General features: G+C 43.2%; 1 protein-coding gene across 1 annotated transcript in view; it reads right to left on the reverse strand.

Annotated features, from left to right (window-relative positions):
- LOC139382346 (contactin-5-like) overlaps window positions 1-25,896 on the reverse strand; it is a 313,518-nt gene that overhangs the window by 29,617 nt on the left and 258,005 nt on the right. Inside the window, exon 17 of the mRNA XM_071126317.1 lies at window positions 1,168-1,402. Within this exon, the coding sequence (XP_070982418.1) occupies window positions 1,168-1,402 (235 nt within the window). The remainder of the gene's footprint in view (window positions 1-1,167; window positions 1,403-25,896) is intronic.

The following is a 25,896-nucleotide window of genomic DNA, read 5'->3' on the forward strand; positions in this document are numbered from 1 at the left end:
TGGAGGCAGCTCCTGTTGTTGAAATGGTGCTGGAATAGTGGAGGCAGCTCCTGTTGTTGAAATGGTGCTGGAATAGTGGAGGCAGCTCCTGTTGTTGAAATGGTGCTGGAATAGTGGAGGCAGCTCCTGTTGTTGACATGGTGCAGGAATAGTGGAGGCAGCTCCTGTTGTTGACATGGTGCTGGAATAGTAGCGGCAGCTCCTATTTTCTAGTAGATTTGCGGTAACTCTCTGTGGGTCTAAATCAATGGTTGTTTACTAAAACATTTCAGAAAGATTAACTTGATTGACCATGCTGTAGGTCATGTAACTGTTTGTTACATACAATATGCTTTGTGGACTCCACCAGACAGATGTTGCTCTCCGGTTTTATGATGAAATAAAGGCGTGGTTGAATTTATTCTGTAACCGTGTTTTCTTACTGTCTGCATTTAGGCCTATATATCACTGTGTCAAGGCATATGAACTAACAGGTTATAGAGCAAACAACACAATTGTCACAACACATAGGTTGTAATATGACTTTTTCCAAAATAAAAATAAAAACTTGAACATGGACAGATTTTGGGTGGAGTGAACCCACTCGCTTCGGCTCTTACTCTCAGTCACTCTATAAGACCTGGAGAACCAGGTGAGGGAATTCCCTGGTTCAGGCATTCTATAAGACCTGTAGAACCAGGTGAGGGGAATTCCCTGGTTCAGTCACTCTATAAGACCTAGAGAACCAACCAGGTGAGGGGAGTTCCTTACTAATCAGTGAGCTTAATTCACCAGACAAGTACAATGATTGGAGGAATAAGTGTAGGAGGTCCTTCTCTTTGAATAACTATTTTACATTTCCAAAACCAACAAATCAACCCATTGGCTAGATGACTAAGGTGTGCTCTTTTGATCTTTAGACTTCTGAGATCATAGGACATGACATAAGAACTCTTTGGACATGACATTATAACTCTTAGGACATGACATGAGAATTCATTGGACATGACATAAGAATTCATTCGACATGACATAAGAACTCATAGGACATGACATAAGAATTCCACCCCTCAGCAGACACTAGTACATTAGATAAACAGGGGGTGAAGGAGCCACTTCCCTTTGAAGAACGTCAACCTTCCCAACACCTGCAAAGCCATCCTTAGATGTGTGAGTGCAAGAACTCACCTCCCTCTGCAGAGTACACAGTGACCACACCACTGAAGGGTCCGTCTCCCTTGTTGTTGTACACGCCCACTTTCACTTCGAAGGGGGTGAGGGGAGGGAAGGTCTCGTCTCTGTACTTGTATGTAGTGGAATCTGCTGATGTCACCATCTTCTCCTTCCAGCCTCGCGTACCATTGGCTCGGAATGCCACGATGTAGCCAAAGCCCTTGCCATTCTGGAACTCCTCAGACACAGGCTGGAAAACAAGGAAAGAGATTCAGTTTTATTTGATTGGATATAAAACCCAAATCAATGACCACAACATTGGTCATTTAAATATCTGAATACATTAATTTACATTCATAAATGAATTAATCCGTTCAAAAATCAGCCCAGCCTGCTGTAGATATTAATAATTGTATTGTATTCAAGAAGGATCCTTACAGGAGCCAATCTCGCCGCTCGTATCTAGCTTACAATATCATAATACAGACAGTTGTACCATCATCTTGTACCTACTTCACCTTGTACCTACATCATCTTCTAACTACATCACCTTCTAACTACATCACCTTGTAACTACTTCACCTTGTACCTACATCACCTTGTAACTACTTCACCTTGTACCTACATCACCTTGTACCTACATCACCTTGTACCTACATCACCTTGTAACTACTTCACCTTGTACCTACATCACCTTGTACCTACATCACCTTGTACCTACATCACCTTGTAACTACATCACCTTGTAACTACATCACCTTGTAACTACATCACCTTGTAACTACATCACCTTGTAACTACATCACCTTGTAACTACAGCACCTTGTGCCTAGATCACCTTGTATCTACAGCACCTTGTACCTACTTCACCTTGTACCTACTTCACCTTGTACCTACATCACCTTGTACCTACATCATCTTGTACCTAGATCACCTTGTGCCTAGATCACCTTGTAACTACATCACCTTGTACCTAGAGCACCTTGTGCCTAGATCACCTTGTACCTACATCACCTTGTACCTACATCACCTTGTACCTAGACCACCCATAGCACATTGTACCTAGACCACCTAGAGCACATTGTACCTAGAACACCTAGAGCACATTGTACCTAGAGCACCTTGTACCTAGAGCACCTAGAGCACATTGTTCATAGAGCACCTAGAGAACCTTGTACCTAGACCACCTAGAGCACATTGTACCTAGAGCACATTGTACCTAGTTCACCTAGAACACATTGTACCTAGAACACATTGTACATAGAGCACATTGTACATAGAGCACATTGTACCTAGACCCCCTAGAGCACCTTGTACCTAGAGCACCGTGTACCTAAAGCACCTAGAGCACCTTGTACCTAGACCCCCTAGAACACATTGTACCTAGAACACATTGTACCTAGAGCACATTGTACCTAGACAACCTACAGCACCTTGTACCTAGAGCACCTTGTACCTAGAGCACCTAGAGCACCTTGTACCTAGAGCACCTAGAGCACCTTGTACCTAGAGCACCTAGAGCACATTGTACCTAGACAACCTAGAGCACCTTGTACCTAGAGCACCTTGTACCTAGAGCACCTAGAGCACATTGTACCTAGACCACATTGTTCCTGGAGCACCTTATACCTAGACCACCTAGAGCACCTTGTACCTAGACCACCTAGAGCACCTTGTACCTAGAGCATCTAGAGCACATTGCACCTAGAGCACATTGTACCTAGAGCATCTAGAGCACATTGCACCTAGAGCACGTTGTACCTAGAGCACATTGTACCTAGATCACCTAGAGCACCTTTCACCTAGAGCACCTTATACCTAGACCATCTAGAGCACCTTGTACCTAGAGCACCTATAGCACATTGTACCTAGATCACCTAGAGCACCTTTCACCTAGAGCACCTTATACCTAGACCACCTAGAGCACCTTGTACCTAGAGCACATTGTACCTATAGCACATTGTACCTAGAGCACCTAGAGCACATTGTACCTAGAGCACATTGTACCTAGACCACCTAGAGCACATTGTACCTAGAGCACCTAGAGCACCTTGTACCTAGAGCACCGTGTACCTAGAGCACCTTGTACCTAGACCCCCTAGAACACATTGTACCTAGAGCACCTAGAGCACCTTGTACCTAGAGCACCGTGTACCTAGAGCACCTTGTACCTAGACCCCCTAGAACACATTGTACCTAGAGCACCGTGTACCTAGAGCACCTTGTACCTAGACCCCCTAGAACACATTGTACCTAGAGCACATTGTACCTAGAGCACCTAGAGCACCTTGTACCTAGAGCACCGTGTACCTAGAGCACCTTGTACCTAGACCCCCTAGAACACATTGTACCTTGAGCACCTTGTACCTAGAGCACCTTGTACCTAGAGCACCTTGTACCTAGAGCACATTGTACCTAGACCACCTAGAGCACATTGTACCTAGAGCACCTAGAGCACCTTGTACCTAGAGCACCGTGTGCCTAGAGCACCTAGAGCACCTTGTACCTAGACCCCCTAGAACACATTGTACCTAGAGCACCTTGTACCTAGAGCACCTTGTACCTAGAGCACATTGTACCTATAGCACATTGTACCTAGAGCACCTAGAGCACATTGTACCTAGAGCACATTGTACCTAGACCACCTAGAGCACATTGTACCTAGAGCACCTAGAGCACCTTGTACCTAGAGCACCGTGTACCTAGAGCACCTTGTACCTAGACCCCCTAGAACACATTGTACCTAGAGCACCTAGAGCACCTTGTACCTAGAGCACCGTGTACCTAGAGCACCTTGTACCTAGACCCCCTAGAACACATTGTACCTAGAGCACCGTGTACCTAGAGCACCTTGTACCTAGACCCCCTAGAACACATTGTACCTAGAGCACATTGTACCTAGAGCACCTAGAGCACCTTGTACCTAGAGCACCGTGTACCTAGAGCACCTTGTACCTAGACCCCCTAGAACACATTGTACCTTGAGCACCTTGTACCTAGAGCACCTTGTACCTAGAGCACCTTGTACCTAGAGCACATTGTACCTAGACCACCTAGAGCACATTGTACCTAGAGCACCTAGAGCACCTTGTACCTAGAGCACCGTGTGCCTAGAGCACCTAGAGCACCTTGTACCTAGACCCCCTAGAACACATTGTACCTAGAGCACCTTGTACCTAGAGCACCTTGTACCTAGAGCACCTTGTACCTAGAGCACCTTGTACCTAGAGCACCTTGTACCTAGAGTAAATCAAAAAGAGAGTAGAGATATGAGAGTACATGGAAATATCATCCCTTTAACCCTGCTTGGTTTCCCACATATGCTGACAACTTGATGGCTGCTTTTTCTTCACTCTGCGGTCCAACTCATCCCTAACCATCTCAATTGAGTTAAGGTCGGGGTATTCTGGAGGCCAGGACATCGGATGCAGCACCCCATCACTCACCTTGGTCAAATAGCCCTTACACAGCCTGGAGGTGTGTTTTGGGTCATTGTCTTGTTGGAAAACAAATGATAGTCCCACTAAGCGCATACCAAATGGGATGACGTATAGCTGCAGAATGCTGTGGTATCCATGCTGGTTAAGTGTGCCTTGAATTCTAAATAAATCATAGACAGTGTCACCAGCAAATCAACCCCACACCATCACACCTCCTCCTCCATGCTTCACCATGGGAACCTCACATGCAGAGATTATCTGTTCCGCAACCAGAAATCCCCATGAAATCTGCCCACAAAACATAGCTATACCAATCCCCATGATATCTGCCCACATAACATAGCTATATCAATCCCCCTTGAGAAATGCCCACATACAGTGCATCCGGGAAGTATTCAGACCCCTTCACTTTTTCCACATTTTGTTATGTTACAGCCTTAATCTAAAAATGTATTAAATTGTTTTTTTCCTCATCAATCTACACACAATATCTCATGATGATAAAGCAAAAACAGGTTTTAACCAATTTTTGCAATTAAAAAAATAAATAAAAGATTTATATACGTTTTCAGACCCTTTAGTACTTTGTTGAAGAACCTTTGGCAGCGATTACAGCCACAAATCTTATTGGGTATGATACTACATGCTTGACAGACCTATATTTGGTGTGTTTCTCCGATTCTACTCTGCAGATCCTCTCAAGCTCTGTCAGGTTGGATGGGGAGCGTGGCTGCACAGTTATTTTCAGGTCTCTCCAGAGATGTTCGATCGGGTTAAATTCCAGGCTCTAGCTGGATCACTCAAGGACATTCAGAGATTTGTCCCGAAGCAACTCCTGTGTTGTCTTGGCTGTGTGCTTAAGGTCGCTGTTGGAAGGTGAACATTCACCCCAGTCTGAGGTCCTGAGCGCTCTGTACAGGTTTTCATCAAGGATTTCTCTGTACTTGCTTGATTCTATACAGGAACATTAATACAGTGTTCTGCATGGGAGACCAACTGATTCAGAACAGACTGAGGACTGCCTTAATTTAACCTTGATTTAACCAGCTAAGTCATTTAGAACACATTCTCTTTTACAATAAAGACCTGACCATGCAGTAAAGTAGACAAGTGCATCTCATCTAATCTAGCTTGACCACTACTTGTAATGTTTGTCTCTAGCTCGGTGGACTAACACAGTCTTGTGGCATGCAGGAGACCCACGTTGACAGCCAGGTGTATAGGTGTGCCTCCCTTACAGTGGTGTAGTGGAGAGTAAACACACGTAAACACTGTTTACTTATGGGTATACCTCCCTTACAGTGGTGTAATGGAGGGTAAACACACGTAAACACTGTTTACTTATGGGTATACCTCCCTTACAGTGGTGTAGTGGAGGGTATGGCCCCTACGACACAATACCATCATCTGTTGATCTATAAATCAAATCAATTTATTACATTTTGTATTAGTCGCATGCTTCACCTCCATATCTTTTTTTCAATAACCTCTTTGGTGATATGATTATATGAACGTCTGCAAATGAAACACTAAACAGTAATTAAATCAAGATGTCACAAAGTCACAGCTGAATCCCAGTCGCTTCCCAGCTGTAATCTAACTTCTGTTCATTGTGATCAGCAAGTAACAATTTGGTGTTGTTTTTGAAGATGTCCCGTCTCTAGATAAAATACAGGGTTTACTGGTGTTGTTTCTGAAGATATCCCATCTCTAGATAAAGTACAGGGTTTACTGGTGTTGTTTCTGAAGATATCCCGTCTCTAGATAAAGTACAGGGTTTACTGATGTTGTTTCTGAAGATATCCCATCTCTAGATAAAGTACAGGGTTTACTGGTGTTGTTTCTGAAGATATCCCGTCTCTAGATAAAGTACAGGGTTTACTGGTGTTGTTTCTGAAGATATCCCATCTCTAGATAAAGTACAGGGTTTACTGGTGTTGTTTCTGAAGATATCCCGTCTCTAGATAAAGTACAGGGTTTACTAGTGTTGTTTCTGAAGATAACCCGTCTCTAGATAAAGTACAGGGTTAATGGTGTTGTTTCTGAAGATATCCCGTCTCTAGATAAAGTACAGGGTTTACTGGTGTTGTTTCTGAAGATATCCCGTCTCTAGATAAAGTACAGGGTTTACTAGTGTTGTTTCTGAAGATATCCCGTCTCTAGATAAAGTACAGGGTTTACTGGTGTTGTTTCTGAAGATATCCCGTCTCTAGATAAAGTACAGGGTTTACTGGTGATGTTTCTGAAGATATCCCGTCTCTAGATAAAGTACAGGGTTTATTGGTGTTGTTTCTGAAGATATCCCGTCTCTAGATAAAGTACAGGGTTTCTGAAGATATCCCGTCTCTAGATAAAGTACAAGGTTTACTGGTGTTGTTTGTGAAGATATCCCGTCTCTAGATAAAGTACAGGGTTTCTGAAGATATCCCGTCTCTAGATAAAGTACAGGGTTAATGGTGTTGTTTCTGAAGATATCCCGTCTCTAGATAAAGTACAGAGTTTATTGGTGTTGTTTCTGAAGATATCCTGTCTCTCAGTAAAGCACATCCAGGATTTACTGTCGGTAAGTCCTTAGGGGTGTAAGCTATTGTGTGAATATTTTGTAAACGTTGATTGTTCATCTCTTGAGTTTGGTTTTCCTAATGTCAAACCTACCACCGTCTTTCTCACATTGAGAGGTTGGAAATGTGATATTCTGATTCCCTTACAATAGATACAAGTGGATTGATTCTGATTAACTATCTACAGATACAAGTGGATTGATTCTGATTCACTTACTAAAGATACAAGTGGATTGATTCTGATTCACTTACAATAGATACAAGTGGATTGATTCTGATTAACTATCTACAGATACAAGTGGATTGATTCTGATTCACTTACTAAAGATACAAGTGGATTGATTCTCATTCACTTACTATAGATACAAGTGAATTGATTCTGATTAACTATCTATAGATACAAGTGGATTGATTCTGATTCCCTTGCAATAGATAGAAGTGAATTGATTCTGATTAACTATCTACAGATACAAGTGGATCTTTACTTCCGGCGCAGGCAGATATGGCCGCCTCGCTTCGCGTTCCTAGGAAACTATGCAGTTTTTTGTTTTTTTACGTGTTATTTCTTACATTGGTACCCCAGGTCATCTTAGGTTTCATTACATACAGTCGAGAAGAACTACTGAATATAAGAGCAGCGTCAACTCACCATCAGTAAGATCAAGAATATGACTTTCCCGGAGCGGATCCTGTGTTCTGCCTTTCACCCAGGACAACGGAATGGATCCCAGCCTGCGACCCAAAACAACGACGTTGTAAAAGAGGCAAACGAAGCGGTCTTCTGGTCAGGCTTCGGAGAAGGGCACATCGCTCGCCACTCCCTAGCATACTACTCGCCAATGTCCAGTCTCTTGACAACAAGGTTGATGAAATCCGAGCAAGGGTAGCATTCCAGAGGGACATCAGGGACTGTAACATTCTTTGCTTCACGGAAACATAGCTCACTCGAGAGACGCTATCGGAGTCGGTGCAGCCAGCTGGTTTCTCCACGCATCGCGCCGACAGAAACAAACATCTTTCTGGTAAGAAGAGGGGCGGGTGCGTATGCTTTATGGTTAACGAGACGTGGTGTGGTCACAACAACATACAGGAACTCAAGTCCTTCTGTTCACCTGATTTAGAATTCCTCACAATCAAATGTCGACCGCATTATCTACCAAGGGAATTCTCTTCGATTATAATCACAGCCGTATATATTCCCCCCCAAGCAGACACATCGATGGCTCTGAACGAACTGTATTTGACTCTTTGCAAACTGGAATCCATATATCCTGAGGCTGCATTCATTGTAGCTGGGGATTTTAACAAGGCTAATCTGAAAACAAGACTCCCTAAATTGTATCAGCATATCGATTGCGCAACCAGGGCTGGTAAAACCTTGGATCATTGCTATTCTAACTTCCGCAATGCATATAAGGCCCTCCCCCGCCCTCCTTTCGGAAAAGCTGACCACGACTCCATTTTGTTGATCCCTTCCTACAGACAGAAGCTAAAACAAGAAGCTGCCACGCTGAGGTCCGTTCAACGCTGGTCCGACCAATCTGATTCCACGCTCCAAGACTGCTTCCATCACGTGGACTGGGATATGTTTCGTATTGCGTCAGACAATAACATTGACGAATACGCTGATTCGGTGAGCGAGTTCATTAGAACGTGCGTTGAAGATGTCTTTCCCATAGCAACGATTAAAACATTCCCAAACCAGAAACCGTGGATTGATGGCAGCATTCACGTGAAACTGAAAGCGCGAACCACTGCTTTTAATCAGGGCAAGGTGACCGGAAACATGACCGAATACAAACAGTGTAGCTATTCCCTCCGCAAGGCAATCAAACAAGCTAAGCGTCAGTATAGAAACAAAGTAGAATCGCAATTCAACGGCTCAGACACAAGAGGTATGTGGCAGGGTCTACAGTCAATCACGGATTACAAAAAGAAAACCAGCCCAGTCACGGACCAGGATGCCTTGCTCCCAGGCAGACTAAATAACTTTTTTGCCCGCTTTGAGGACAATACAGTGCCACTGACACAGCCCGCCACCAAAACATGCGGACTCTCCTTCACTGCAGCCGAGGTGAGTAAAACATTTAAACGTGTTAACCCTCGCAAGGCTGCAGGCCCAGACGGCATCCCCAGCCGCGCCCTCAGAGCATGCGCAGACCAGCTGGCTGGGGTGTTTACGGACATATTCAATCGATCCCTATCCCAGTCTGCTGTCCCCACATGCTTCAAGAGGGCCACCATTGTTCCTGTTCCCGAGAAAGCTAAGGTAACTGAGCTAAACGACTATCGCCCTGTAGGACTCACTTCCGTCATCATGAAGTGCTTTGAAAGACTAGTCAAGGACCATATCACCTCCACCTTACCTGACACCCTAGACCCACTCCAATTTGCTTACCGCCCAAATAGGTCCACAGACGATGCAATCTCAACCACACTGCACACTGCCCTAACCCATCTGGACAAGAGCAATACCTATGTGAGAATGCTGTTCATCGACTACAGCTCAGCATTTAACACCATAGTACCCTCCAAACCCTGGGTCTCGACCCCACCCTGTGCAACTGGGTACTGGACTTCCTGACGGGCCTCCCCCAGGTGGTGAGGGTGGGTAACAACATTTCCACCCCGCTGATCCTCAACACTGGGGCCCCACAAGGGTGCGTTCTGAGCCCTCTCCTGTACTCCCTGTTCACCCACAACTGCGTGGCCACGCACGCCTCCAACTCAATCATCAAGTTTGAGGACGACCCAACAGTGGTAGGCTTGATTACTAACAACGACGAGACGGTCTACAGGGAGGAGGTGAGGGCCCTCGGAGTGTGGTGTCAGGAAAATAACCTCACACTCAACGTCAATAAAACTAAGGAGATGATTGTGGACTTCAGGAAACAGCAGAGGGAACACCCCCCTATCCACATCGATGGAACAGTAGTGGAGAGGGTAGTAAGTTTTAAGTTCCTCGGCGTACATATCACGAACAAACTGAATTGGTCCACCCACACAGACAGCATCGTGAAGAAGGCGCAGCAGCGCCTCTTCAACCTCAGGAGGCTGAAGAAATTTGGCTTGTCACCAAAAGCACTCACAAACTTCTACAGATGCACAATCGAGAGCATCCTGTCGGGCTGTATCACTACCTGGTACAGCAACTGCTCCGCCCACAACCGTACGTCTCTCCAGAGGGTAGTGAGGTCTGCACAACGCATCACCGGGGGCAAACTACCTGCCCTCCAGGACACCTACACCACCCGATGTCACAGGAAGGCCATAAAGATCATCAAGGACAACAACCACCCGAGCCACTGCCTGTTCACCCCGCTATCAACCAGAAGGCGAGGTCAGTACAGGTGCATCAATGCTGGGACCGAGAGACTGAAAAACAGCTTCTATCTCAAGGCCATCAGACTGTTAAACAGCCACCACTAACATTGAGTGGCTGCTGCCAACACAATGACTCAACTCCAGCCACTTTAATAATGGGAATTGATGGGAATTGATGTAAAATATATCACTAGCCACTTTAAACAATGCTACTAAATATAATGTTTACATACCCTACATTATTCATCTCATATGCATACGTATATACTGTACTCTATATCATCGACTGTATCCTTATGTAATACATGTATCACTAGCCACTTTAAACTATGCAACTTTGTTTACATACTCATCTCATATGTATATACTGTACTCGATACCATCTACTGCATCTTGCCTATGCCGCTCTGTACCATCACTCATTCATATATCTTTATGTACATATTCTTTATCCCTTTACACTTGTGTGTATAAGGTAGTAGTTTTGGAATTGTTAGCTAGATTACTCGTTGGTTATTACTGCATTGTCGGAACTAGAAGCACATGCATTTCACTACACTTGCATTAACATCTGCTAACCATGTGTATGTGACAAATAAAATTTGATTTGATTTTGATTTGATTTTGATTCTGATTCACTTACAATAGATATTAGTGGATTGATTCTGATTCACTTACTATAGATACAAGTGGATTGATTCTGATTCACTTACTAAAGATACAAGTGGATTGATTCTGATTCACTTACTATAGATACAAGTGAATTAATTCTGATTAACTATCTATAGATACAAGTGGATTGATTCTGATTCCCTTGCAATACTGATAGAAGTGAATTGATTCTGATTCCCTTGCTATAGATAGAAGTGGATTGATTCTGATGCACTTACTATAGATATAAGTGTATTGATTCTGATTCCCTTGCTATAGTTAGAAGTGGATTGATTCTGATTCACTTACTTTTGATACAAGTGGATTGATTCTGATTAACTATCTATAGATACAAGTGAATTGATGAATCACTTTAAACTGAACACTGATGTAAGAACTGATCAATGATGATCATTTGTTTGGTTGGTATCACGAGTCAATGATGATCATTCGTTTGGTCGGTATCACGAGTCAATGATGATCATTAATTTGGTCGGTATCACGAGTCAATGATGATCATTCGTTTGGTCGGTATCACGAGTCAATGATGATCATTCGTTTGGTTGGTATCACGAGTCAATGATGATCATTCGTTTGGTCGGTATCACGAGTCAATGATGATCATTCATTTGGTTGGTATCACGAGTCAATGATGATCATTAGTTTGGTCGGTATCACGAGTCAAGGATGATCATTCGTTTGGTCGGTATCACGAGTCAAGGATGATCATTCGTTTGGTCGGTATCACGAGCCAAGGATGATCATTCGTTTGGTCGGTATCACGAGCCAAGGATGATCATTCGTTTGGTCGGTATCACGAGTCAAGGATGATCATTCGTTTGGTCGGTATCACAAGTCAAGGATGATCATTAGTTTGGTTGGTATCACGAGTCAAGGATGATCATTCGTTTGGTCGGTATCACGAGTCAAGGATGATCATTTTTTTGGTCGGTATCACGAGTCAAGGATGATCATTCGTTTGGTCGGTATCACGAGTCAGGATGATCATTCACTTGGAGGGCATCACAAGCCAAGGATGATCATTTGTTTGGTCGGTATCACGAGCCAACGATGATCATTTGTTTGGTCTGTATCACGAGTCAATGATGATCATTAGTTTGGTCGGTATCACGAGTCAATGATGATCATTCGTTTGGTCGGTATCACGAGTCAATGATGATCATTCGTTTGGTCGGTATCACGAGTCAATGATGATCATTAGTTTGGTCGGTATCACTCATCTATGATAATCATTCTGTCATGACTGTCCTGACCAGGTCAGGTTACAGGAGACCACAACCCTACAGATTATCTCTCAAGCCCAACAGAGGAGGAGAGATCTAGAGGTCTGAAGATGTGGGGGTTTTATGACCTCTCACGCCCCTGGTAAATCTCAGGCCATAGACAAATTCCTTTGTCCTGCTACTATGGAGAACCAGCCTCAGAACATTAAACATGAAATAAAGGGACTTTCGAACAATGGTTTCTGTCAGCCACAATGGTGGTCATGACAATAGATGGAATGTGAAAATGTATGTCATTTTTGTTTTGTTATTAAAGGTTAATAGATGACGTTATTACGAAAACATTGTAACGTGAAGAGTTTTCCTAGTATATGTTTGATGTTTATACATTGTACATTGTATGGAAAATATCCAAATCAAAGAGAAGGTTTTGGGGAAGATGAAATTATAAGTTAGTTGTCTAAAATTGTATTTGAATCAAATCTAGACCTTGCCTCATTAACTTGGTACGCCCAGAGAATTGCCCTAAAGGTGGTTACGCCCACTTCTGACCCAAGGGTATAAAACCTGTGAGTAAAGAATTCACAGAGAAGACTACATGACCCAAGCTGCAGCCAAGGTCTAAAAAGTCAAAGAAACCCAGAACGCAACACAAGTTTGAAGACAGAGAAATATTTTTCTACCCAAGCTACAGAGGAGTAGCTGTGTCTAAGCGGGTGAATTCAAGCCGGACCCCCTTAGCATCCAATCCCAGCGAATCGTGGTATCTAAAGGGTTTCATTCCTATGCTGTGAGCTCTGAGCTACAGAGCTGTCTGTCCTCAGAAGACCCTTTCCAGAGCAAAGGGTGAGGGAACAGACTCCTAAGCCAAAAGGACACTGACATTGGGAGGACAATCAGAGAGTTGCGCCGGAGTAGTGCGTCATCGAGCAGCCTGAACGGTCCACGCAAAGAATCTCGGAGATCATCCCCACGTAATTACATCATTATATTCTGACCCATAAGAGCGGCAGTTTGGGGCAAGGCTAGGGTTAGAATAGCATAGCTGACAAATTCACCCAAATGTATATTTCTCTAGTGTACTTTCTTTTTTCTCTCTCTTTGAAATCCCCATTTTGGGTAACACGCGCCATAGTGTGTTGGCCTGTTATACTAAGTTCTAATCAATAGCCTATAATGTGTTTTGGCTATGTGTATCTTTTATCATCATTTTAGCTTTTTAGTAAATAAATATTAAATTAAGATTGGTGTGGTACGAACTCATTGGTGAGACCCGGGTCAGTGCAGATTCACGGGCTATACAACGTTCAGAACGAGATTGGTAGAGGTAACTGGTTAATTAGCGGCTGTTGTAAAATCGATGTGCTGATATCCTTTGAGTTAATTTGGGAAATAGAAACTCAATAAAAACTAGTTTTCCCATGGTGCCCCAGGTTAATGAGTTAATAATCGCTTTTTTCAGTTAATCATGCAATCAGAAACTTCCAATCATTCGGTGAGCAACAGTCGTCATATTAACTAATACAACGTCACGAAAATTCCTTTGGTCGGTATCACGAGTCAATGATGATTATTCGTTTGGTCGGTATCACGAGTCAATGATGATCATTCGTTTGGTCGGTATCAAGAATCAATGATGATAATTTGTTTGGTCGGTATCACGAGTCAATGATGATCATTCATTTGGTTGGTATCACGAGTCAAGGATGATCGTTTGTTTGGTCGGTATCAAGAGTCAATGATGATCATTCGTTTGGTCGGTATCACGAGTCAATGATGATCATTAGTTTGGTCGGTATCATGAGTCAATGATGATCATTCGTTTGGTCGGTATAACGAGTCAATGATGATCATTCGTTTGGTCGGTATCACGAATCAATGATGATCATTTGTTTGGTCGGTATCACGAGTCAATGATGATCATTCATTTGGTTGGTATCACGAGTCAATGATAATCATTCGTTTGGTCGGTATCAAGAGTCAAAGATGATCATTCGTTTGGTCGGTATCACGAGTCGAGGATGATCATTTGTTTGGTCGGTATCACGAGCCAAGGATGATCATTCGTTTGGTCGGTATCACGAGTCAATGATGATCATTCGTTTGGTCGGTATAACGAGTCAATGATGATCATTCGTTTGGTCGGTATCACGAATCAATGATGATCATTTGTTTGGTCGGTATCACGAGTCAATGATGATCAGTCATTTGGTTGGTATCACGAGTCAATGATGATCATTCGTTTGGTCGGTATCAAGAGTCAAAGATGATCATTCGTTTGGTCGGTATCACGAGTCGAGGATGATCATTTGTTTGGTCGGTATCACGAGCCAAGGATGATCATTCGTTTGGTCGGTATCACGAGTCAAGGATGATCATTCGTTTGGTCGGTATCACGAGTCAAGGATGATCATTCGTTTGGTCGGTACCACGAGTCAAGGATGATCATTCGTTTGGCCGGTACCACGAGTCAATGATGATCATTCGTTTGGTCGGTACCACGAGTCAAGGATGATCATTAATTTGGTCGGTACCACGAGTCAAGGATGATCATTAATTTGGTCGGTACCACGAGTCAAGGATGATCATTCGTTTGGTCGGTATCACGAGTCAAGGATGATCATTAGTTTGGTCGGTATCACGAGTCAATGATGATCATTTGTTTGGTCGGTATCATGAGTCAAGGATGATCATTCGTTTGGTCGGTATCACGAGCCAAGGATGATCATTCACTTGGAGGGCATCACAAGTAGTGTACTACATTTGACCAGAACCCTATGGGTCTGGCATTATGTAGGGAATAAGGTCCCATTTGGAACGCACACCTGGTTCCAGATGCAGCTAAATGTTTCTGGAAATAAATCAGGAAGTCTGCAGCATGTCTGCGATCAATAGAGATTAATATTGAAACAGACAGAGCACGAATGTGTGCGAGCTGCTTCTGGCAGCCAAAGTGCGTGATAGGGCTGGGGAGGGGGCTGGAGCAGCCAAGGTTGTGGGCTCAGTCAGGTTATTAAGTAGGATGCATGTGTGTATGAGAGGTCTGGGGATGGGGATGGAGCAGCCAAGGTAGTGGGCTCAGTCAGGTTATTAAGTAGGATGAATGTGTGTGTGTGTGTGTGTGTGTGATGGCTGCTCCCTCACTAGGAGACTATTGAGTAGAACATTACAGATGCCCTCTCAGTCACCCAGACAGAGCCACTGAGGGAGAGACACCCAGCCCCTCCCAACCAGCCTATCCCTAGCAGCCCCCCCTATCCAGTTTAGCCCTAGCAGCCCCCCCTATACAGTCTAGCCCAAGCAGCCCCCCCTATACAGTCTATCCCAAGCAGCCCCCCCCAGCCGGCACAGACCTAGCAGCCCCCCAGCCAGCCCTGATCTTAGCAGCCCCCCCTATCCAGCCTAGCCATCGCAGCCCCCCCAGCCAGCCTATCCCTAGCAGCCCCCCCTATCCAGCCTATCCCTAGCAGCCCCCCTAGCCAGCCTAACCCTAGCAGCTCCCCCCTATCCAGCCTAGCAATAGCACCCCCCCTAGCCAGCCTAGCCATAGCAGCCCCAACCTATCCCTAGCAACCCCCCTAGCCAGCCTAGCCATAGCAGCCCCCCCTAGCCAGCCTAGCCATAGCAGCCCCCCTAGCCAGCCTAACCTTAGCAGCCCCCCCTCCTAGCCAGCCTAACCCTAGCCCCTCCCAACCAGCCTATCCCTAGCAGCCCCCCCTATCCAGCCTATCCCTAGCAGCCCCCCTAGCCAGCCTAATCCTAGCAGCCCCCCCCCTATCCAGCCTAGCCATAGCACCCCCCCCCCCTAGCCAGCCTAGCCATAGCAGCCCCAGCCTATCCCTAGCAGCCCCCCTAGCCAGCCTAGCCATAGCAGCCCCCCCTAGCCAGCCTAGCCATAGCAGCCCCCTTAGCCAGCCTAACCTTAGCAGCCCCCCCTCCTAGCCAGCCTAATCCTAGCCCCTCCCAACCAGCCTATCCCTAGCAGCCCCCCCTAGCCAGCCTAACCTTAGCAGCCCCCACTCCTAGCCAGCCTAGCCTTAGCCCCTCCCAACCAGCCTAGCTCCAGCAGCCCCCCCAGCCAGCCAGCCCTAGCAGACCCCCCCCCCCCCCGTAGCCAGCCTAGTCTAAGCAGCCCCCCTCCCCCTAGCCAGCTCTGATAATGACAGTTTGATGGAAGCTAATCTGTTTTCTAGGAACACCGTAGTTAGTTAATTATCCAGCCATGGTGATTGGTCCTCATGGAGGGTTGAGTTGTGAGTTCCAACTCCCTCCACCTCCACTCTCCCTCAGGTCCCACAGACCTGATGCCAAGACACTGACTGTGCAGGTGTTTGTCACTTTATTTCATTTAGACAAAGATTTAATTCTGGCAGTTAACATTTTTCGATTAAATACCTATCTTGTCTAATAGATTCCATTAAAATGTGGAGCAGGTCTCTTTAGAAAAGAACACAAACACGCATCCAATGTGGTCTCACTGTTTAAAATGATCTCTTATTCCATAACAAATGCTATTGTGCTACCTCCACATATCTTTAAGTAAATGTTATAAAGCGTAATCATAACCACATGCAAAAAACCACAAAGCACTCATGGATCAAGATAGCCTTAACCCGACACCATGTTGTGCTACTGGTACTTTTTGAACAAACATTTATAGTGGTTTGTAATTAAAATGTCAGCATAGATCCAGATAAATGAACTGTCAGCGTAGATGCAGATATAAGTGTAGTGATTATTCTGTTGGTAGTCTAATGACCTTCCTGAGAGGTTATTTTTATTTATTCTAATAAAAACTGTTTTAAATGTATTTCCTGTTTTCCTCCCCAATTTTGTGATATCCAATTGGTAGTTACAGTCTTGTCCCATCACTGCAACTCCCGTACGGACTTGGGAGAGAAAAAGGTTGAGAGCCGTGCATCCTCCGAAACACGACCCTGCCTTGCCACACTGCTTCTTGACACAATGCTAGCTTTACCCGGAAGCCAGCCGCAACAATGTGCCGGAGGACACACTGTACACCTGGTGACTGTGTCAGCGTGCATGCGCCTGGCCCACCACAGGAGTCGCTAGAGTGCGATAGTACAAGGACAACCCGGCCAGCCAAACCCTCACCAAACCCATACGACGCTGGGCCAATTGTGGCCACCTCATGGGTCTCCCAGTTGCGGCCGGCTTCAACACAGCCTGAGATTGAACAAGGATCTATAGTGACGCAGCTAGCACTGCAATGCAGTGCCTTAGACCACTGCGCCACTCGGGAGGCCTCTTCCTGAGAGGTTCACCGCTGAATAGCAGAGCACAGCCTAACAGCAGAGCACCGCCAAACAGCAGAGCACCGCCAAACAGCAGAGCACCGCCTAACAGCAGAGCACCGCCAAACAGCAGAGCACCGCCAAACAGCAGAGCACCGCCAAACAGCAGAGCACCGCCAAACAGCAGAGCACCGCCTAACAGCAGAGCACCGCCTAACAGCAGAGCACCGCCTAACAGCAGAGCACCGCCTAACAGCAGAGCACCGCCTAACAGCAGAGCACCGCCTAACAGCAGAGCACCGCCAAACAGCAGAGCACCGCCAAACAGCAGAGCACCGCCAAACAGCAGAGCACCGCCAAACAGCAGAGCACCGCCAAACAGCAGAGCACCGCCTAACAGCAGAGCACCGCCTAACAGCAGAGCACCGCCAAACAGCAGAGCACCGCCAAACAGCCCAGATAAACATCCTACTATATGGAACCTGGGCTGATAAACATCCTGCTATATGGAACCTGGGCTGATAAACATCCTTCTATATGGAACCTGGGCTGATAAACATCCTGCTATATGGAACCTGGGCTGATAAACATCCTTCTATATGGAACCTGGGCTGATAAACATCCTGCTATATGGAACCTGGGCTGATAAACATCCTGCTATATGGAACCTGGGATGATAAACATCCTGCTATATGGAACCTGGGCTGATCAACATCCTGCTATATGGAACCTGGGCTGATAAACATCCTGCTATATGGAACCTGGGCATACGACGCGGCAGGGTAGCCTAGTGGTTAGAACGTTGGGCTAATATCCGGAAGGTTGCAAGTTCAAACCCCGAGCTGACTGTCGTTCTGCCCCTGAACAGGCAGTTAACCCACTGTTCCTAGGCCGTCATTGAAAATATGAATTTGTTCTTAACTGACTTGCCTAGTTAAATGAAGGTAAAACAAACAACCCCCATAATGCTACACTAAGGTGTACTTCTCCTCAATGTGAATATTATTTTCCTTCTTTGCCACCCAAATGGCACTATATTCCTTATATAAGGTACTACTTTTGACCGTGAACCCTAAGGGATATATAGGGACACAGCCCCAGTGACAGTTGAACCTGCATAATGTACTTAATAAGAATATCCATCACCTACATCCACATCTGGTCCCTCGTTCCCCAGTCAATAGCACCTTTAACTGCCCCCATTTCATATGCTACAGCTTTGTTCACTTGTCTACGCCTCCTTTCCTCTGCACAATTACAATGATTGCATCCCAAATAGCACCCTAATCCCAATATAGTACACTACTTTTGAACAAATCTTTATGGGCCCTGGTCGAAAATAGTGCACTAGGGTGCCATTTGACACTCAGGCAATTCTCTCTTGCCACTACTCTTCAGATAGAGCCAAAGGTGCTCTCTCAGATGACAAACATTCCACGCTAATATGGTGGTAACATGGTGGGAGATTGATGAAGTTTTGTAGCAGCATTGTAAAGAAGAAGAGGGACAGCAGATGTTCCTAAACATCCCTGCATGGCATTATGGGGGATTGGATGGAGACTGAAGGTTAATGATCATTACTGCTCTCTATGGAGACCACAGCTTCATAATCATCCATTCCACACTGCTGCAGATAAGACTAAAAAACTCACATGCAGGCACCACACACACTAACTAAAAACTACCAACAGACCTGCCTGCTCACAACAATACAGTCCATCAGAAGTCAACAAACATGTAACAGCTTTCAATAATGTTGCAGTAACAGGATTGTCCCTTGTTAAAGCAGGTCACCTGAAACAAACACCACTAACTGCCATTTGGTACGAACCAATCTTGTGAGAGACGGAACCAAATATTACCCACATTTTCCACTAAATAACAGCTAAATATGAACTGAAACTGAGTACTGTATAAATCAAATCACTGCAGAGAGGAAAACTACTTCCCTTCACAAGCAGGGAAAAACTACATGGAATCAATATAAATAATAATTTATTAGATTTATATAAACGTTTTACATAGTAAAAGGGGGATATAGCAATTGTTTTGATATGCAATTAAGCCATACAGTATGCCAGAACCACACATTATGTTGGGCTGATATGCATGTGATTATGTTGGGCTGATATGCATGTGACTATGTTGGGCTGATATGCATATGATTATGTTGGGCTGATATTGATGTGATTATGTTGGGCTGATATTGATATGATTATGTTGGGCTGATACTGATATGATTATGTTGGGCTGATATTGGTGTGATTATGTTGGGCTGATATTGGTATGATTATGTTGGGCTGATATGCATGTGATTATGTTGGGCTGATATTGGTGTGATTATGTTGGGCTGATATTGATATGATTATGTTGGGCTGATATGCATGTGATTATGTTGGGCTGATATTGGTGTGATTATGTTGGGCTGATATTGATATGATTATGTTGGGCTGATATGCATGTGATTATGTCGAGCTGATATTGATATGATTATGTTGGGCTGATATTGGTGTGATTATGTTGGGCTGATATTGATATGATTATGTTGGGCTGATATTGGTGTGATTATGTTGGGCTGATATCCATATGATTATGTTTGGCTGATATTGGTGTGATTATGTTGGGCTGATATCCATGTGATTATGTTGGGCTGATACTGGTGTGATTATGTTGGGCTGATATCCATATGATTATGTTGGGCTGATATTGATGTGATTATGTTGGGCTGATATCCATGTGATTATGTTGGGCTGATATTGATGTGATTATGTTGGGCTGATATCCATGTGATTATGTTGGGCTGATATCCATACAATTATGTTGGGCTGATATCCATGTGATAATGTTGGGCTGATATCCATGTGATTATGTTGGGCTGATACTGATATGATTATGTTGGGCTGATATCCATATGATTATGTTGGGCTGATATCCATGTGATTATGTTGGGGTGATATCCATATGATTATGTTGGGCTGATACTGGTGTGATTATGTTCGGCTGATATCCAGTTGATTATATTGGGCTTATATCCATGTGATTATGTTGGGCTGATATCCATATGATTATGTTGGGCTGATATCCATGTGATTATGTTGGACTGATATCCATATGATTATGTTGGGCTGATACTGGTGTGATTATGTTGGGCTGATACTGATATGATTATGTTGGGCTGATATCCATATGATTATGTTGGGCTGATACTGGTGTGATTATGTTGGGCTGATATCCATGTGACTATGTTGGGCTGATATGCATATGATTATGTTGGGCTGATATCTATATGATTATGTTGAGCTGATATCCATGTGATTATGTTGGGCTGATATCCATATGATTATGTTGGGCTTATATCCATGTGATTATGTTGGGCTGATATCCATATGATTATGTTGGGCTGATACTGGTGTGATTATGTTGGGCTGATATTGATATGATTATGTTGGGCTGATATTGATATGATTATGTTGGGCTGATATTGGTGTGATTATGTTGGGCTGATATGCATGTGATTATGTTGGGCTGATATTGGTGTGATTATGTTGGGCTGATATTGATATGATTATGTTGGGCTGATATGCATGTGATTATGTTGGGCTGATATCCATGTGATTATGTTGGGCTGATATTGATATGATTATGTTGGGCTGATATGCATGTGATTATGTCGAGCTGATATTGATATGATTATGTTGGGCTGATATTGGTGTGATTATGTTGGGCTGATATTGATATGATTATGTTGGGCTGATATTGGTGTGATTATGTTAGGCTGATATCCATATGATTATGTTTGGCTGATATTGGTGTGATTATGTTGGGCTGATATCCATGTGATTATGTTGGGCTGATACTGATATGATTATGTTGGGCTGATATCCATATGATTATGTTGGGCTGATACTGATGTGATTATGTTGGGCTGATATCCATATGATTATGTTGGGCTGATATTGATGTGATTATATTGGGCTGATATCCATGTGATTATGTTGGGCTGATATCCATACGATTATGTTGGGCTGATATCCATGTGATAATGTTGGGCTGATATCCATGTGATTATGTAGGGCTGATACTGATATGATTATGTTGGGCTGATATCCATATGATTTTGTTGGGCTGATATCCATGTGATTATGTTGGGCTGATATCCATATGATTATGTTGGGCTGATACTGGTGTGATTATGTTCGGCTGATATCCATGTGATTATGTTGGGCTTATATCCATGTGATTATGTTGGGCTGATATCCATATGATTATGTTGGGCTGATATCCATGTGATTATGTTGGGCTGATATCCATATGATTATGTTGGGCTGATACTGGTGTGATTATGTTGGGCTGATATCCATGTGATTTTGTTGGGCTGATATCCATGTGATTATGTTTGGCTGATATCCATGTGATTATGTTGGGCTGATATCAATGTGATTATGTTGGGCTGATACTGATATGATTATGTTGGGCTGATATGCATGTGATTATGTCGAGCTGATATTGATATGATTATGTTGGGCTGATATTGGTGTGATTATGTTGGGCTGATATTGATATGATTGTGTTGGGCTGATATTGGTGTGATTATGTTGGGCTGATATCCATATGATTATGTTTGGCTGATATTGGTGTGATTATGTTGGGCTGATATCCATGTGATTATGTTGGGCTGATACTGGTGTGATTATGTTGGGCTGATATTGATATGATTATGTTGGGCTGATATGCATGTGATTATGTCGAGCTGATATTGATATGATTATGTTGGGCTGATATTGGTGTGATTATGTTGGGCTGATATTGATATGATTATGTTGGGCTGATATGCATGTGATTATGTCGAGCTGATATTGATATGATTATGTTGGGCTGATATTGGTGTGATTATGTTGGGCTGATATTGATATGATTATGTTGGGCTGATATTGGTGTGATTATGTTGGGCTGATATCCATATGATTATGTTTGGCTGATATTGGTGTGATTATGTTGGGCTGATATCCATGTGATTATGTTGGGCTGATACTGGTGTGATTATGTTGGGCTGATATCCATATGATTATGTTGGGCTGATATTGATGTGATTATGTTGGGCTGATATCCATGTGATTATGTTGGGCTGATATTGATGTGATTATGTTGGGCTGATATCCATGTGATTATGTTGGGCTGATATCCATACAATTATGTTGGGCTGATATCCATGTGATAATGTTGGGCTGATATCCATGTGATTATGTTGGGCTGATACTGATATGATTATGTTGGGCTGATATCCATATGATTATGTTGGGCTGATATCCATGTGATTATGTTGGGGTGATATCCATATGATTATGTTGGGCTGATACTGGTGTGATTATGTTCGGCTGATATCCAGTTGATTATATTGGGCTTATATCCATGTGATTATGTTGGGCTGATATCCATATGATTATGTTGGGCTGATATCCATGTGATTATGTTGGACTGATATCCATATGATTATGTTGGGCTGATACTGGTGTGATTATGTTGGGCTGATACTGATATGATTATGTTGGGCTGATATCCATATGATTATGTTGGGCTGATACTGGTGTGATTATGTTGGGCTGATATCCATGTGACTATGTTGGGCTGATATGCATATGATTATGTTGGGCTGATATCTATATGATTATGTTGAGCTGATATCCATGTGATTATGTTGGGCTGATATCCATATGATTATGTTGGGCTTATATCCATGTGATTATGTTGGGCTGATATCCATATGATTATGTTGGGCTGATACTGGTGTGATTATGTTGGGCTGATATTGATATGATTATGTTGGGCTGATATTGATATGATTATGTTGGGCTGATATTGGTGTGATTATGTTGGGCTGATATGCATGTGATTATGTTGGGCTGATATTGGTGTGATTATGTTGGGCTGATATTGATATGATTATGTTGGGCTGATATGCATGTGATTATGTTGGGCTGATATCCATGTGATTATGTTGGGCTGATATTGATATGATTATGTTGGGCTGATATGCATGTGATTATGTCGAGCTGATATTGATATGATTATGTTGGGCTGATATTGGTGTGATTATGTTGGGCTGATATTGATATGATTATGTTGGGCTGATATTGGTGTGATTATGTTAGGCTGATATCCATATGATTATGTTTGGCTGATATTGGTGTGATTATGTTGGGCTGATATCCATGTGATTATGTTGGGCTGATACTGATATGATTATGTTGGGCTGATATCCATATGATTATGTTGGGCTGATACTGATGTGATTATGTTGGGCTGATATCCATATGATTATGTTGGGCTGATATTGATGTGATTATATTGGGCTGATATCCATGTGATTATGTTGGGCTGATATCCATACGATTATGTTGGGCTGATATCCATGTGATAATGTTGGGCTGATATCCATGTGATTATGTAGGGCTGATACTGATATGATTATGTTGGGCTGATATCCATATGATTTTGTTGGGCTGATATCCATGTGATTATGTTGGGCTGATATCCATATGATTATGTTGGGCTGATACTGGTGTGATTATGTTCGGCTGATATCCATGTGATTATGTTGGGCTTATATCCATGTGATTATGTTGGGCTGATATCCATATGATTATGTTGGGCTGATATCCATGTGATTATGTTGGGCTGATATCCATATGATTATGTTGGGCTGATACTGGTGTGATTATGTTGGGCTGATATCCATGTGATTTTGTTGGGCTGATATCCATGTGATTATGTTTGGCTGATATCCATGTGATTATGTTGGGCTGATATCAATGTGATTATGTTGGGCTGATACTGATATGATTATGTTGGGCTGATATCCATATGATTATGTTGGGCTGATATCCATGTGATTATGTTGGGCTGATATCCATATGATTATGTTGGGCTGATACTGGTGTGATTATGTTCGGCTGATATCCATGTGATTATGTTGGGCTTATATCCATGTGATTATGTTGGGCTGATATCCATATGATTATGTTGGGCTGATATCCATGTGATTATGTTGGGCTGATATCCATATGATTATGTTGGGCTGATACTGGTGTGATTATGTTGGGCTGATACTGATATGATTATGTTGGGCTGATATCCATATGATTATGTTGGGCTGATACTGGTGTGATTATGTTGGGCTGATATCCATATGATTATGTTGGGCTGATATTGATGTGATTATGTTGGGCTGATATCCATGTGATTATGTTGGGCTGATATCCATACGATTATGTTGGGCTGATATCCATGTGATAATGTTGGGCTGATATCCATGTGACTATGTTGGGCTGATATGCATATGATTATGTTGGGCTGATATTGATGTGATTATGTTGAGCTGATATTGATATGATTATGTTGGGCTGATACTGATATGATTATGTTGGGCTGATATTGGTGTGATTATGTTGGGCTGATATTGGTATGATTATGTTGGGCTGATATGCATGTGATTATGTTGGGCTGATATTGGTGTGATTATGTTGGGCTGATATTGATATGATTATGTTGGGCTGATATGCATGTGATTATGTTGGGCTGATATTGGTGTGATTATGTTGGGCTGATATTGATATTATTATGTTGGGCTGATATGCATGTGATTATGTCGAGCTGATATTGATATGATTATGTTGGGCTGATATTGGTGTGATTATGTTGGGCTGATATTGATATGATTATGTTGGGCTGATATGCATGTGATTATGTCGAGCTGATATTGATATGATTATGTTGGGCTGATATTGGTGTGATTATGTTGGGCTGATATTGATATGATTATGTTGGGCTGATATTGGTGTGATTATGTTGGGCTGATATCCATGTGATTATGTTTGGCTGATATTGGTGTGATTATGTTGGGCTGATATCCATGTGATTATGTTGGGCTGATACTGGTGTGATTATGTTGGGCTGATATCCATATGATTATGTTGGGCTGATATTGATGTGATTATGTTGGGCTGATATCCATGTGATTATGTTGGGCTGATATTGATGTGATTATGTTGGGCTGATATCCATGTGATTATGTTGGGCTGATATCCATACAATTATGTTGGGCTGATATCCATGTGATAATGTTGGGCTGATATCCATGTGATTATGTTGGGCTGATACTGATATGATTATGTTGGGCTGATATCCATATGATTATGTTGGGCTGATATCCATGTGATTATGTTGGGCTGATATCCATATGATTATGTTGGGCTGATACTGGTGTGATTAT

This window comes from Oncorhynchus clarkii, chromosome 24 (genome assembly GCF_045791955.1).
Source record: "Oncorhynchus clarkii lewisi isolate Uvic-CL-2024 chromosome 24, UVic_Ocla_1.0, whole genome shotgun sequence".
In the NCBI taxonomy this organism is placed as follows: domain Eukaryota; kingdom Metazoa; phylum Chordata; class Actinopteri; order Salmoniformes; family Salmonidae; genus Oncorhynchus; species Oncorhynchus clarkii.